We start from the raw sequence: 14,006 nt of genomic DNA on the forward strand, positions 1-14,006 counted from the left end.
GACCTCACTCGGGTAAACACAACGTGGAGGCTGCGGGCTCACGTGGGGGTCACCTGAGCGCCGTGCTCCGGCCTCATCCTGCCCCTGCCCTTTGCAGCCTGAGGCAGAGCTGCAGCACCATAGGGGACACCTATGGCTGCAGGTCTAATGGAGCCCGCGGCGCTGAGATGGGGCAGGAGGATCGGTGACAGGGAAGGGTGAAACGAGCACGGCGCCCACCGTGGGGCTCCCTGTTTGCCATCGAGCATCCCTGCTTCCCGCTGGGATACCAAACCCGCCCCGTTTTGGTGTGGTTCCCTGCTCGTCGCCTTTCCCCCAGGAAAAAGCAGCCACGTTTTCAGCCCGGGTCACGGCCCCGTGCGGGGAGCTGGGTGCTGACACCAGGCTCTTAAAGCAGGAGGGTGCTGCAGTGTTTGCAGCCAAGCAGCCCAGCAACCAGGGGCAGGTTTTCGCCATGGGTCAGGGTGCAGGGCTGGGGCACGGGGCAAAGTCCAGCACGGTGCTGGGGTGAAGCTCCGAGCAGTCACCGATGCTCCTTGGCACCAAAGTCCACCCTGATCCTTCCCTGTGTGGACACACGGGGTCACCCCGGCAGCCCTGGGAGCATTCCCAACCCAGGGCTCTGCTGCTCCCTACCCATCTGCATAGGGCCACAGTCCCTGCAGGCTGTGGGGATGCTGTGTCCATCAACCACCCAGTGCAGTCTGCATGGCCCAGGACCCCACGGCAGCAGCAGGCCCCACTGAGCGGGGTGCTTGACTGTATGTGGGATGCTGCCGGTTGTGCTGGGGCACCCCTGAGTGGTGAGGTCCCGGTCCCTGACCCCTTCCTGGTTGATGGTGCCTGCATCCACCCCCATCCCCACGCTGTGATGAGATCCCCACCCGCCTGGACCCATTCCGTTCCCTTCCCGCTGCCCTGGGCCCCAGCTTGGGGGTGATGCTGTCCCCTGGATCAGCTGCCCTGGGTTGCCCATCCTGGGTCAGGACACGACACGGAGCAGGCTGTGCATCACACACACGGGTTTATTCGTGCCACGAGGAGCCGGCCCCGCACCGGGCGCCATCGGGGGCTCAGTCCGCAGCGGGCTGCGCGGTGCTGAGGAAGGCGGCCACCTTGTCCCGCACCTCCTTCTCCAGCAGCTCCATGTGGTCCTCGACGCCGGCAGCGCCCGACTCCAGCTTGCCCCGCATGGCCTCCACGCGCTGCACCAGCTCCTGCCCCAGCGCCTCCCCGAAGGTGGCTGCCCGCTGCCGGAACGCCTCCAGCGTCTGCCCCACGCGCTCATCCAGCTCCTGCGCCAGCGGTGCCAGGCGCTCCCGCAGGCCCTGGGCATCGCCGCCGGCCGCCCGCTGCAGCTCCTGCGCCAGCGGCGAGAGCTGAGCCCGCAGCTCCTCCGAGCTGGCCTCCAGGCGCGCACGCAGCTCCTCGGCCGCGCGCTCCATCTGCGCCGTCAGCGCCTCGAGCTGCCGGTTGAGCCCATCCTGCACCTCCTGCGCGTAGGGGCTGAGCCCCCGCCGCAGCTCCGCCACGCTCCTGCCCGCCTGCGCCTTCAGCTCCTCGGCCAAGGGCGCCAGGCGCTCCTTGAGGCTCTCCACGCCGCCGTCGATCTGCTGCTGCAGCCGCTCCGCGTAGGGGCTGAGCGAGGCCTGGATGTCCTCAGTGCTGCCCTGCAGCCGGGCCCGCAGCTCGGCCGCCAAGGGCTCCAGCGCCCGCCGTAGGTCCCCGGCGCCGCGGTCCACCTGCGAGCGCAGCTCCTCGGCGTAGGGGCTCATCCTGGCCTGGAGCTGGCGGATGTTGGTGCCGATCTGCTGGTGCACCTCGTCGGCGTAGGGCGCCAGCTTGGCCTGCAGCTCGGCCAGCTCCCGGCGGATCTGCTCCTTGAGGCGCTGCGAGTCCTGCGCCAGCCGCGCCTGCAGCTCCGTGGCGAACGGCACCAGGCGCCGCTGCAGGTCCTCGGCGTACGAGTTCACGCTCTGCAGGTTGCTCTCCAGCAGGGTGCTGGGGACAAGCGGGTGTCAGAGCCCCCCTGTGCCCATAGACCCCTGCCCGGCCCCCCCGGCATCCCCCCGGCACCACAGCCCTGCTCACTTGAGCTGCTTGGTGATCTCAGCTTGCTGCAGCTGCTCCACCGTGTCCTTGGCGTTGCTGCCCAGCTCCGTGAAGTACTTCCAGAGCACGCTGGCCACCTCGTCCGGGTTGACATCAGCCCGGGCTCCTGCATCCAGAGGCTGGGATCAATCCCATTCCCGTGGCACTGCGCATCCCTATCCGTGCCCCAGGGCAGGACAGCGTCCCGGCATCCCAAACCCCCACACTGCCTCACCTGACACCACCAGGAGCACCAGGACGAGGGCGGCCGCCTTGGGAGACATCCTGAGTGCTGGGGATGCCTGCAGGGACACAGAGCAGGGATGAAGGGAGCCCCATGGCGGCAGCCCCAGCCTCTGCTGCCTGCCCCACTGCAGGCAATGCAGGCACCACTGTCCCCAGCCACTCACCTGCTCTGCCACCACTGCGGTCCTGCGGTGCTGTGCTGCTGTGCCGGGGAGCACCGGCCCTATTTATGCAGCCTGAGCGCCCTCGGTGGCTTCCACGCAGGGCTGGGACACAGCCTCAGGCTTGGACTTTAGCAAGGTCGCAACGTGGAGGCGCCTGATGTGTGCACAGCCCTGACATCAGCCACAGCCCTGACATCAGCCACAGCTCTGACAGCTCCCAGGGGGGTGCCAGGGACAAGGGCAGCGAGAGATGGGGGTACATGCACATGGGCACCCCAGGTCAGGGACTCAAGAGGAGCCCCCAGCTCCATAGGATGCAGTGATGGACCTGCTGGTGCCGGCTTTGTGGTACCCAGGATGCTCAATGGGAAAGGGCATGGGCTGAGGGGATGCTGTGGCGGATGCATGGAGGCACATGAACAGATAGCATCCCTCCCTCTGAGCACAGGCTCCTGGAGGAATTCCATAAGGAATGGCAGGACCCAGCTGCTGCGGGATGCTGCGGATGCGGGTGTGCCCTTGACCAGCCTGGGACCCGCGTCCCTGGCCATGAGCATCGGGCTCTGTGGTGTCCCCGCTCCGTGCTGCAGCCAGTGCTGATGTGTCAGAGCTGGGGCGAAGGGCAGGGCTGGCAGGGGCAGAGACCAGCCGGGAGCGGTGGTGCCAAGGTCCAAAGAGCCCCCGCGGTGCCCCAGGGCTGGAGCAGCCCCACGGGGCCGGGGCCACTGGATGTCACCCTCGTGCTGTGCCCACAGCCCCAGGCCTGAGCACACACATGCACACACACGCACCCGATGTGCAGACACACGCAGAGCCCCGTGCCTTGTTCCCTAGGGAATTTCCCAGCTCCCGGCCGGAGGCAGCCCCTCCGTTCCGGACCTGGCACCGCTCGGTCCCTGCACCGCGGCCCCTTCCCGGCCAGCCCCTGACCTTTGCACAAGCCCCGGAGCCGGCGGTGGGAGGGTATAAAGTGGGACCGGGGCTGCCCCAGTCCCAGAGACCGGCTCAGGTGAGTGGGGAAGCCCGGGTGAGGGTCCCGGTGGGAAGGGGACGGGGTTGGGACCCCCGTGGGGCCGCCCCACACCGTGTGCTCTGCTCTCTCCACAGCCATGAGGGTGTCCGTGCTGCTCCTGCTCGCCTGCACGGCTGTCCTGGCAGCACAAGCAAGTAAGGGGGCTGGGGCCGGGCTCAGGGTGTATAGATGCCCGTATATATAGTGCCTATAGACGGCCTATGGCCACATCCCATCATACTTGTGCTTGCAGGGGCCGATGAGCCCGGGGAGCCCGAGGCGCTGGTGCGGAAGGTGCAGGAGTACGCGCAGAAAGCATCGGCCATGGCCAAGAGCGCGCTGAGCAGGGTGCAGGAGTTGGAGGTGGCTCAGCAGGCCAGGTACCCCCGTGCCGCCCCGGTGCCATGGGGACCACCGGGAGCCGGTGCTGACCCCGTCCCTTGTCCCTGCAGGCGGTGGCTCTCGGACAACGCGGAGCTGGCGAAGCAGCGGCTGGCGCGGTTCAAGGAGCAGCTGGTGCAGCTCTGGAAGGGGACATCGGCCGCGTAGCGCCGGGGGGGGGGAAGGGGGACGGGATGGGAACCCCCCAGATCCCCTCCCGCTGTCACGGTGCTGGCAATAAAGAGGGCTGAAACAAGCGGCTGTGGTGGTGTCGTTGGGGGTGAGGAGGGGCGGGATGGATGCGCTGCTCCCCCCTGCTGCGGACAAGTACCCAGGCACACGGGGGGGTGTGACCCAGCTCCTGGCTCTGAGTGGGGCACCTCAGTGGTAGGGGGAAGCCAGGGCGCCCACAGTGCAGCTCCCAGTGCTCCCCACTCCCTCCCCGCCCGAGCCCCCCTCCAGCATCCACTGCAAAGACTGAGCGAGCTCCAATAACTTAAGTCACGTTTATTCGACAAAAGGAAGCAAAGCTGAGACCGACACCGGTTCGGGGAGGGGGGAGGCAGCGGGAGGGCAAAGAGGGGTCCCAGGGCTCCCGCACCGGGCAGGGCAGGGAGCGGGCAGGGTCAGTCCTGGCCAGCGGCTCAGGCCACGCTCTTCTGGAGGTCATCCAGGAGGGTGATGAAGCGAGCCTTGAGGTTCTCGGCGTAGGGGGTGAGGCGCTCCTTGAAGTCCTGCAGCAGCGGCGTCACCTTCTCGCGCAGGTTGCCCAGCTGCTCCACCACCTTGGCCTGGTACTCGGCGGCCTGGGGGATGCCCTTCTCCCGGATCTCCTCCAGCTTCTGGCTCAGCTTCTGCCGCAGCTCGTCGCTGTAGGGAGCCAGGTTCTTGCGCAGCTCCTCCACGTGCCCGCGCAGGCGGTCCCGCGCCTCCTCGGCCACCGGGGTCAGCTTCTCCTGCATCAGCTCCACCTTCTGCTTGGTGAGCTCCTTCAGCTCCTGCGCCACGGGCGCCAGGCGCTGCCGGTACTGCTCCAGCTCCTCCGTCCACTTGGCAGAGAACTGGTCCAGGAAGGGACGGATCTTCTCCTTCACCTCCTCCAGGTCCTTGGTCAGCTCCTGGCGCAGAGCCTCCGTGTCCTTCAGCCACATCTCGCGCACCTCCTTGTAGTAGGGGGCCATGTCCTCCCGCAGCTTGGCGGCGGCTGCGCCCAGCGTGTCCAGGTTATCGGCCAGCTTCAGGCTATGGGGAGGGAGCGGGGGGAGGTCACACACGGCACCCGGGGACCCCGCATCACCCCCGCCGGTCCGGCCCCACTTACTCCAGCTGCTTGCCCACGGCCGAGGACTCGAACTGGGAGATGGCATCCTTGCCGCTGGCCTTCACGGTCTCCAGGTACACCTCCACCATGTCCTTGAGGCGGTCCAGGGGCGCCTGGGGCTCGTCATGCTGCCAGAAGGAGCGGGCCTGGGTGCCTGCGGGGGGAGCACGGTGTGAGCGGGACCCAGTGCGTGCAGGGACGGCTCCAGCCCTGCCCGGCTCGGTGGGAACCGGGAGCCACTCGGCTGCGGCCAATTGCTTCCAGCATCAGGCTCCGCGGCCCCATCGCACTGTGTCCCGCAGGGACTGGAGCTGCTCCCCCCCCCCCAGCCGCAGCCCGGTGAGGACCTACCCGTCAGGCAGAGCAGGGCGAGGGCCACCACCACGGCTCTCATCTTGGCGCTGAACCTGGGGGCAGAGCAACAGAGTCGGGTTCAGGGACCGCCCGGCAGAGCCGAGCCCCCATCCCGGCACCGCGGCATTCCCGTGGGGGGCTGCGACGGGCACCGCCGCTGCATCCCCGCTGCGCCACCGCATCCGGGAGCAACCGGAGCCGCTGGAGCAGCCCAGGCTCTTACCGGCTCCGTCCCGCCGCTGCTCGTCCCGTCTGAGCCGCGCTGCCCCACGGCCGCTATTTATGCCGGAGGGGCCGTTCCCGGGGGAGATAAGCGGCGGAGCAGCCCAAGAAACCGCTCCCCGCGCGGCCCATGTGGCGCGGAGAGTTCAAGGATCGCGCCGAGGAGCGCGCTTGGCAGCGCCGCGAGCAAACAGGAGCTCCCCGGCCCGGCCAAGGAGCTGTTTACGCTCCCGCTGACCCAGATTCCTGCCTGGCTGCGGCCGGGGCCGCCCGGCAGCCCGCGGGGATTGGCCCCGCGCCCGGGGACAAGGTCTGCGCCCGCGGCGGTTTGGCCGCTCGGACCCAGACCCTCGTCCTCTGCGGGGGGACCCAGGCGCCCCCGTCCCGATGGGTCCCCAGGGCTGAGGTGCTGGGAGCTGGCCCAAAGGCATCCACATGAACCGGGCCCGGGTGAGAGGGCACAAGGGGCGCAGCGGCAGAACAGGTTGGGTAATGCCAGGGCACAGCCCCGAGCCTGGGCTGGCTCACTGGGCACTGCACCCTCCGTCCATCCGCCGCCACAGCTCCGTTCTTCCCTCACCTCCATCCTCATGTGCCCACCCCAGAGCTGCCCCGCTCCTGGATGTGCTCAGCACCACGGGTTTGATCTGCAACACCGCATTCCCTGCACAGGGAGGGATGCAGACAGCGCGGGTTCCATGCTGCATCCCGAGGGATAGAGCAGGGCAGGAAGGGGAGGAACACGGCGATCCCGGCTTGCAGCAGGTAGAAAGGGCTGTGCAGGGGGGGGCGAGGGCCCTGCACACAGTGCCTGTGGCAAGGAGGATTGCTGCACCTTGAGCTTTCACCCACGCGGCCGCATTGAGCAACCAGAGAGGAGACGAGGGCAGATCATCATCATGGTTTTATTTGTCATGATCCCACTGTCCAACTAAGTGACGAGTTGCAAGTGACCCACAGAAGAAATGGACCGAAGAGTTACTGAAACTTGGGTTTGGTTTAGTCCAACAGAAACGAGGGAGGGAGGAAGGCAAAAAAATACTTCTGACATTTCCAAAACCCAGGAAGGAGAGCAAAGGGCATTAATATACATTCAACACATACTGCGCGGGGTGGGTGCTACAATACAAAGCCATGGTAGGATGGGTGATGCTGCGGGATGGCAAGTGGAGGGGGGCCCGGCAGGCGCGGGGCAGCCGAGGGGCTCTCCCCCTGCCCCCAGCACCATGTAAACAGAGGAAACCAAACCAAAGGTAGGAGCAGAAGGCGTTCGGCGCTTCCCCTGTCCCCGGGATCGCTCCTGGCCGGGGGGAGGCCGGGCCGAGGCACGGTGAGGATGGGAGGGCAGCGATGCCGCTGTGCCGGGCTGGTCCCGCGCTTCCTTCTGTGCAGAGGTGTGTGTGTGTGGGGGGGGTTGGTGGTGATTTTGCTCTTATAAAAGATTCCAGAAAAGTGTCATTAAGGAGAAGCGGAGCCGCGGATTCCCGAGGGAACGGCGCCCAGCCCGCACGGGAACGGGGGAAGCGGGACAAGGGGAGACCGACGCGCGCCTGAACTGCAGCAAGGAAATACCACTGTGGCCACTGGCACGAGCGAGGGAAAACCAGTCACAAGTACAATGTCATCGGGGGAAATAAAATACTTTGAACAAAAGGTGCAAGTCACAATCGATACAGAACAGAATCTAGGTTAAAAATTCCTCTCAAACGGAAATTCCTTTTGCCTTTTTATTAATAACAATAATAATAAAACAACATTTACCAAAAAAACAATTCCTACGTGGTCGGGAGGAGGAGCCGAGGAGACGAAGGAAAATCCGTCTTCCCTACGGAAAAGCCAGGAGAAAGAAAAACCCCAAGTGGGATGCAGGTTGGAAAAGAAAAGGACGGGGCCGGGGCCAGGAGGAGCTGATCCTTCAGCACACGGACAGACAGACAGACGGATGGACGGTCGGACGGAGAGGAGGAACCAAAGCAGACCGAGATGAGACAAGAAGCGTATTGCACCAGGGGTGGGTGCTCCCGGCCGGAGCCGTGGGATCTGCTGCGGGGCCAGCGCCGTCCTCGTCCTCACCAGAGCACAGGGATGAAGAGCAGGAGGATGGCACGGGATGAGGGATCCGGGATCCGACCGGCTCCGCACCCGCCTGCTCCCTGGGTGGCGAAACCCCTCCCGAGCAGCCCCAGTGCTCGGGCTCCATGGGGAGCTCTGGCTGTTTCGGTGGGAGTTCCAGGCAAACATGGCAAAGGAAGTAAAGAAACCAAAGGGCGGGCAGGCTGGCGGCGCGGAGTATGAGGAGAGGGGCCATGGTATTCCAGTTAGTCAGAAATACTACGGCAATTTGGCGCAATGCTGCTAGATACTGTTGGTTTAAAATGGACCTTTTCGTTTCAAAGCTGTACAGAAAACCTGCAAGAGAGGAGAAGCAGAGGTGTTAGGAGACACCAGAGGAAGGCAGCGTTGCTTCCACAGCCCCAACCCCATTCCCAGTCCCAAACCACAAGCTACACCCTGGGAGGGAGGCACAGGGCTCTGACAGAGCAGCCAAGGCCTCATAGGAGCCTGCTGATGAGCAGGGGACCACAGCCATGGGAGCTTGGAGCTGCCGGTCTCTTCCCAGCCTCACACCAGCCCTGGAGCAAGGCAACAGGGAATGGGACACATGGTAGTGGGAACAATAGGGCTCTGACCCTACATTGGGCAGAGGAGGACACTTGAATACTCACTCCCTCCTGGTTACACCCCTGCCTGCTCCATCCCAAAGGGCACCTCCGGGTGCTTGTAGCTCAGTAGGACGTCTGTAATACATGTCGATGGGTAACAGGAGGTGTTTAGATGCTGGTTGCCATCACCTAGGTTGGGATGCTCTTGACCTTCCAAACTCTCCCCACATTCTGTAGGGCAAAGAACAGCGTTGGAGTCTGCGCAGGAGGTGCCCAAGCCCTCCCCCTGCTCCCTGCAGGCACTGCTCACTTGGAGGAGAGGTGCTCTGCACCCCATATTGCGAGCTGGTGCGCTCAGCTCCTGGCCCAGACCCCCCCATCACACCCCTGCAGCTCGGCAGGTCCTTACCATCGCTGTCCCTGTCACGCAGCTGCTGGCTGGCCATCAGCGACGACTGGCTGAGGACAGCGTCCGACATCCGAGCAGAGCTTAGTGCTTTCCCTGCCATTAAACTCATTCCAGGCAAGTTATCCAACTGCACCTGCAGAGAGAGCAGCACACGAGTCAAAGGGGGATCAGGACAAAGCATCCCTCTGCTGCCCCAGCTCTCTGGGAAGCCTTTGGCACAGGATTCTAAGTGAAAAGCATGCACCATAAGGCATAGCTTAGGTGCAGCCATTGTCCCCTCAACACAAGAGTGGACTGGACAGGCCGAGTCCCTTCCAGACCCACACTGAAACAACTAGGCCAGAGCCCCTCTCACGCAGAGCAGAAGGGAGCTGCGGCAGAGAACACATCCAGCTTTGGACAGGACAGTTCCCAGCAGCCCAAAACACAGGCTGCTTCACCAGAGCACATGGGGGAAAAAGAGCTGCCACACTGCAGCAGCCACCCTGGAGCAACCCTTGAGCAGAGGAGGAGCATTCCACAGGGATCTCTGCTAAAGTGTGTTCACTAACTCAAGTGTTTCATGGGGCTTTTCCATTGCCAGCACCCCACAGAGCCGGGCGCTGCCTGTCCTTCAGGACACCCGGTACATAACCCCCACAGGAAGGAAGCTCCGTGCTGCTTCAAACCTACGTAGGCATCATCACTGTTCTGGATGGTGTGATGTCTCTGCAGGGTCCGGGGCCGCGGGTGCTCGCTGGAGGCGGGTCGCACGGGGTAGCCCAGCCCGTTGTGGTCAGGCACCTGCATGGCTTGGCCGGGGGAGCTCCTGTCCATACAGTTCCCTACGATGGACTCTTCAAAGTCAGGCAAGACAGAGAAAGGCCAGGTTAGTACGAGGAACCTGCAGCTCTCACTGCAAACTACAGGTCTGAGATGCAACGCCATGAAGAGTCAGTGGCAGAAAGGGCCCCCCGTTGCTCTCACGCAGTGATGCAGCACCAGGCCCCCGCCAGTGGCACTTGGACAGGCTACTCCTCCCGGCACTGAGATCCCAAAGACCCCAGTGCTATCTGCCTCCCATCGGGTCTACAAAAGCAGCCTAAAATCAGAGGGGTAGAGGCACCAGAGGACAGGAGCCAGACCTTTTCAGCCTGCTTTCGAGCCCTTCTGCCTTCCCCTCCACCTCCTCCAGGCCTTGCCCCCTTCATTGCACAATGAGGAGGGAGAAGCATCTCCCCAGCCTCCACACGGGACGTTCCAGCAGCACAGCCTTGCTGGAAGAGCTGGCCAGGATGTTCCCTTTTATCAGATGACTTCTCCCTGCCCTCCCACAATCTGGCCGCAGGAGTACATGAGTGATCTGCCTGGCAAAGTCCATCTGCACTGCAAGCTCTCATGACCGAGGGTAAAGGCTACATTGCTATCAAGCAAAACCTCCCACCATCGAGTACACGATGTTTTGAATAAAGTCCTGAGGTAGGGAGCAGCCCTCATTGGGTCTGATGCTTGTAAACAGCTCTGAGCAGCCCTGTGGAGCACAAACATGCCGACGTGGCCACGAGCACCAGGGAGCTGCCCCCAAGTGACACACAGCAGAGTGAGCCCCGCCAGAGCTGCCTGTCTGCACAGCGGGCAGCACTGTCCCAGGACACGGCCCCACGCTGCTGGGTCTGCAATGGAGGGATGCCAGGAAGGTGCTCCCAGGGACACCTGTCCATAACGTGAGCGGGATCCGGACAGGACCCGCTTGCAGGAGCACAAGCAGGGCTGGCACAGCGCTCCCAGTGCCCTTCCTCCCCTGGAGACAGCTCCGGCTGGGCCGGGATGGAGCGAGGGCAGTCAGATGTGGCCAGCCTCCCCCTTCCTTTGCACAACCGTGGGGTTACGTGCGGTTAACAGTCAGCCTTCCCGGAAAAGGGAGAAGGAAAACATGAGGTCAGAGCTGCTGGCGGGGCCGTGCCACCCACATGCTGCTCGGGACACCGCTCCAACTGTGGGAACGGCTGTTTGGGCCGGCTCCTCCAGGTCCAAACACAGCCTGGAGCAGGACCGCTCCCACAGCCAGCCCTGCTATACGGGGATGAGACCCCTCAGCCTGGACTAGCCTGGACCCAGGACACGACCACACACATCCCACTGCCAGCATGGCACGGTGGAGGGCTGAGGGATGGGACAGCTGGAATCCTCCCTCCTCTCCTCACCCCAGCCCTGCTCCAGCCGCCCGAAACCCAGAGCAGGAGCCCTTCCACCCCTTTGTGTCAGTGCAGCATGTGACACTGGCACCACGGGCCGCCTGCTCCGCTCCTTCGGGGCCGAGCAAAGCAGGTTTCCCATGGGCAGCATTCCCAGCCCTGTGATGGATGGAGCAAAACTGGAGCAAGGCTGCTCGAAGGCAGTGCAGTCACATCCTAAGCACGGCTGTGGTGAGCGCTCGCAGTCCCTGGCTGCGATGCTCAACAGCCAAGCCAGGGCTCTCCGCTCAGGGACAGCACGCTCCATCAGCAGGCCCTGTGAAGGTACACCCCACTCGAGGGAAAACACTCGGTGAGCTGGGGCAGAAGAGACACTTCCCCCTCTTTGCTCAGCAGAAGCTGTGGCCTCCTAACACTGTATAGGGAAAAGCCAAGGAATGTGGCTACGAAAGCCTTCAGGAGAGGAGCCGTGCCTGGCCAGGGCAGGTCTCCCCAGCCAGCCCTTGGTGCCTGCACACAGCACACTTGGGAATGCTGGGGGTACCCTGTGTGTGAGTGAAGCACCAGCACGGACCCTGAGGCTGCGCAGGGTTTAACTGCAGATAAGGGTACCCAGGCTGTGTGGAGCAGCACAGGCCTGAGTCCAAGTGGGTTACCGAAGGCAGGAGGAAAGCGGCGCGAGCGGCTGCATCTCAGCACAGAGTTTACTCCATGAGCCCTCTGACAACGCACTTACACAACACTATTTGTAAACATTTACTTGCTTTTACTCATTTACAAAGTCTTGGAGGGTAAAGTCCTCTCCCTTGTGTAACCCAGTGTGAGCACCACCAGTATGGGGGCAGAACTTCAGCTCCTGACTTCAGTAAATCCTGTTGTTCATCTAACAGGTCTATGGCACTGGGAAGGAAACTTCTTAATACCATAGTGATTTGGTACAAAACACACCTCCAGGCCTTCCACCTCCACCTGGGGTGATTCTCCCCTTCCATGCTTCAAGCGCCACAGGGAGAATGAGGTGCAGGAGCAAACACATTGGTTATCCAGGACTGAAGATGACTTCAGAACAGCTGAGCCTCCTCCCTACCCTGCCTGTGCTCCGAGGGACCAGGGCTTGGCACACTTGCTTCGCCCTCCATGCCACTCTGTTCCAACCCAGTACTTTCCCAGCAAACCCGTGCTGTGTCCCCAGACAAAGCCAAGCCTCTTGTGCCCTGGACACTGCCCCTCTGCAGTAGGGCGGGCTGTGCCAAGGGCAAGCTGATGGCTTCAGACCAGCACAGCTCTGTCTTGCTGTGAATACTGATCCTCCCAGCTTAGCCTGGAAAGCCCTTTCCTCACCAAAGCTCTCCTAGCAAGGGGCCAGGATGGTGCTTTTCATACAGAGAAGGCTGGGAATTACAGCTCAGGCAGGAGCTTCTCTTACACTGCGCTGCTGCCAACGCAGCCACCAAGGAGCAAAGGCTTCCAAGTAGCAGAGAAGGTCTTCAGATGCTAATGGCAAGTTTAAACTCACTTTCCCCAGAACCTTCCCCTTCTAGTTCAGGCAGGGCTGGAGCCTTGCTGCTGCTGCCCAACGCGCCAGAGGAGCTGTCTCAAGGCAACCCTAGCAACAAGACACCTACCACCGCTCTCAGGGCTATGCTGGTCTTAACTGTTACCAGCCCATTTTATGGGGGATTGGGAACATCACCGATGGGAATAACTGCACCAACAGCACACAGCATCCCCGAGAAGATGGCAGTGCACTGCTGGGGCCTGGCCTTCACCTGCCTGCACAAGTAGGTCACACTTCAAAGAGGAGCTGTTGCTCGGGTTCCCTTCTTATTTAACGCTGTTTATTAGAGACTATGCCTGCATTTACTTAAGGCCACAAAGCCGGAAGGAATCCAGGTATCTCCGTGCTATGCAGAGCATGTCACGGAAGCCTCCGGCAGGGAGGCCGGCAGCACGCAGGCAGCAGGGCAGTGTTCCATCAGGAGCAGGGAGCCTTACCTCTGCTGGGCACCTTACTCCTACTGAAGGCAGCCGCGGGCTGATGCCTGTACTGGTGCGTCCCCAGCTCCTGCGCGTGATTAGCAGTTCCCAGCAAGGGGTCTGGGTCCCCGTGCCCTCCTGAGCTCACGAGCAGAGGGCTCTCGTGGCAGCCTTTGGTCAATGTGTTTGCAGTCTTACTGTCAGGAAAGCTGTCCCTGGCCCCCTCGCACGCGCAGTCCTCCTCCATGCTCTCCGAATGGAACAGGGCTGGCTGGTGCACGTATCCGTGCGGCGGCACTGACGCAGGTACCTGCTGGATACATTCTTGCGCCCTGATTTTTAAGAGATGCTGGGGGCTGCTCTGTGGGTGGTACGTGTCAGCACTCTGATAAGGCAAAGACAACGACTGGCGCTCCGAGAGGCTCTGTCCCACGCTGGCGCCCATGTTCCCAGCATCCCCTTGACTCATATGCCTGAACAACTCTTGGAATTCTTGCTGCTGCTGCTGCTGCTGCCGCCGCTTGATGAGCTGTGCAAATTCTAACTGGGGCAGCCGCATGTCCGTGTGCCCCGTGAGCGAGTGCCGGGGGGAAAGCAGTCCCTGGAGGATGTGCGGTACCTGCTGGTGTCGGCTGTAGTCGGGAGGCGTCGGGGACAACAGTGCTTGCTGTAGTGCGGATGCGGTGTAGTGCTGCTGCTGCTGCTGCTGCTGCTGATGTGCGCTCTGCGGGAAGCTGGGGTACTGGTCGAGCTGCGGGACCTTGAGAGCTTGCTGAGCTGGGGGGAACCCCACTCCTGCGGCCGGGCTGTAGCTGCCGGGGGACACGCGGGGCTGCTCGGGGTACAGGTGGGGGTGTAAGTGCACCTGGTCGTAGTTGGCGGGGGGATACCTGCTCACGTTCAGGCTGCAGAGGACAGAGCAACAGTCACCGTCTCACCAGCGAGCACCAGGAGGCAGGCAGAGCTGCTCCCTGAGGCAGACCCTCACAGGA

General features: G+C 62.9%; 5 protein-coding genes across 9 annotated transcripts in view; 3 read left to right on the forward strand and 2 right to left on the reverse strand.

Moving 5' to 3' along the window:
• SIDT2 (SID1 transmembrane family member 2) overlaps positions 1 to 14,006 on the forward strand; it is a 553,125-nt gene that overhangs the window by 477,608 nt on the left and 61,511 nt on the right. The gene's annotated exons all lie outside the window — the stretch shown is intronic.
• The window catches only part of PAFAH1B2 (platelet activating factor acetylhydrolase 1b catalytic subunit 2), a 497,498-nt gene that overhangs the window by 429,651 nt on the left and 53,841 nt on the right, over positions 1 to 14,006 (forward strand). The window lies entirely within an intron of this gene.
• On the reverse strand, positions 1,006 to 5,952 carry LOC134158505 (uncharacterized). Its single transcript, XM_062608494.1, has 10 exons — positions 5,793 to 5,952; positions 5,567 to 5,622; positions 5,216 to 5,369; positions 4,540 to 5,136; positions 3,946 to 4,125; positions 3,755 to 3,852; positions 2,502 to 2,539; positions 2,327 to 2,393; positions 2,092 to 2,218; positions 1,006 to 2,001 (listed from the first exon to the last, which is right to left on the reverse strand). Exons 2-10 carry the CDS (start codon positions 5,607 to 5,609, stop codon positions 1,074 to 1,076), a joined length of 2,232 nt encoding a protein of 743 aa, XP_062464478.1. The 5' UTR covers positions 5,610 to 5,622; positions 5,793 to 5,952; the 3' UTR covers positions 1,006 to 1,073.
• Positions 3,509 to 4,107, forward strand: APOC3 (apolipoprotein C3). The gene is made up of 3 exons (XM_062608613.1): positions 3,509 to 3,668; positions 3,767 to 3,893; positions 3,966 to 4,107. Exons 1-3 carry the CDS (start codon positions 3,611 to 3,613, stop codon positions 4,060 to 4,062), a joined length of 282 nt encoding a protein of 93 aa, XP_062464597.1. The 5' UTR covers positions 3,509 to 3,610; the 3' UTR covers positions 4,063 to 4,107.
• The window catches only part of SIK3 (SIK family kinase 3), a 37,236-nt gene continuing 30,734 nt past the window's right edge, over positions 7,505 to 14,006 (reverse strand). For 4 of the 5 annotated variants that reach the window (XM_062608569.1, XM_062608571.1, XM_062608568.1 and 1 more), the window contains 5 exons: positions 13,033 to 13,919; positions 9,536 to 9,699; positions 8,864 to 8,996; positions 8,506 to 8,685; positions 7,505 to 8,187 (listed from right to left, as the gene is read on the reverse strand). In XM_062608569.1, the coding sequence (XP_062464553.1) occupies positions 8,528 to 8,685; positions 8,864 to 8,996; positions 9,536 to 9,699; positions 13,033 to 13,919 (1,342 nt within the window). In that variant the 3' untranslated portion in view covers positions 7,505 to 8,187; positions 8,506 to 8,527. Of the gene's footprint in view, positions 8,201 to 8,505; positions 8,686 to 8,863; positions 8,997 to 9,535; positions 9,700 to 13,032; positions 13,920 to 14,006 lie in introns of all 5 variants that reach the window. The other variant, XM_062608567.1, reaches the window with a different exon arrangement.

The sequence above is a fragment of the Pezoporus occidentalis genome, unplaced genomic scaffold (assembly GCF_034315485.1).
Source record: "Pezoporus occidentalis ecotype Australia unplaced genomic scaffold, CSIRO_AGI_Poc_V1 ctg130, whole genome shotgun sequence".
Lineage (NCBI taxonomy): Eukaryota > Metazoa > Chordata > Aves > Psittaciformes > Psittacidae > Pezoporus > Pezoporus occidentalis.

What these genes read in the sequence shown, in the direction of transcription:
- APOC3 (XM_062608613.1), top strand. Translation starts at nt 3,611, where the DNA reads ATGAGGGTGTCCGTGCTGCTCCTGCTCGCCTGCACGGCTGTCCTGGCA. An exon ending in TGTCCTGGCAGCACAAGCAA is followed by an intron (nt 3,669 to 3,766) that starts GTAAGGGGGCTG and finishes TTGTGCTTGCAG; the next exon opens with GGGCCGATGAGCCCGGGGAG. An exon ending in GAGGTGGCTCAGCAGGCCAG is followed by an intron (nt 3,894 to 3,965) that starts GTACCCCCGTGC and finishes TTGTCCCTGCAG; the next exon opens with GCGGTGGCTCTCGGACAACG.
- LOC134158505 (XM_062608494.1), bottom strand. Translation starts at nt 5,609, where the DNA reads ATGAGAGCCGTGGTGGTGGCCCTCGCCCTGCTCTGCCTGACGG. An exon ending in CTGCAGGGACAAGGGACGGG is followed by an intron (nt 3,853 to 3,945) that starts GTCAGCACCGGC and finishes CACCCTGCTCAG; the next exon opens with CGCGCTCTTGGCCATGGCCG. An exon ending in GAGATCACCAAGCAGCTCAA is followed by an intron (nt 2,002 to 2,091) that starts GTGAGCAGGGCT and finishes GCTTGTCCCCAG; the next exon opens with CACCCTGCTGGAGAGCAACC.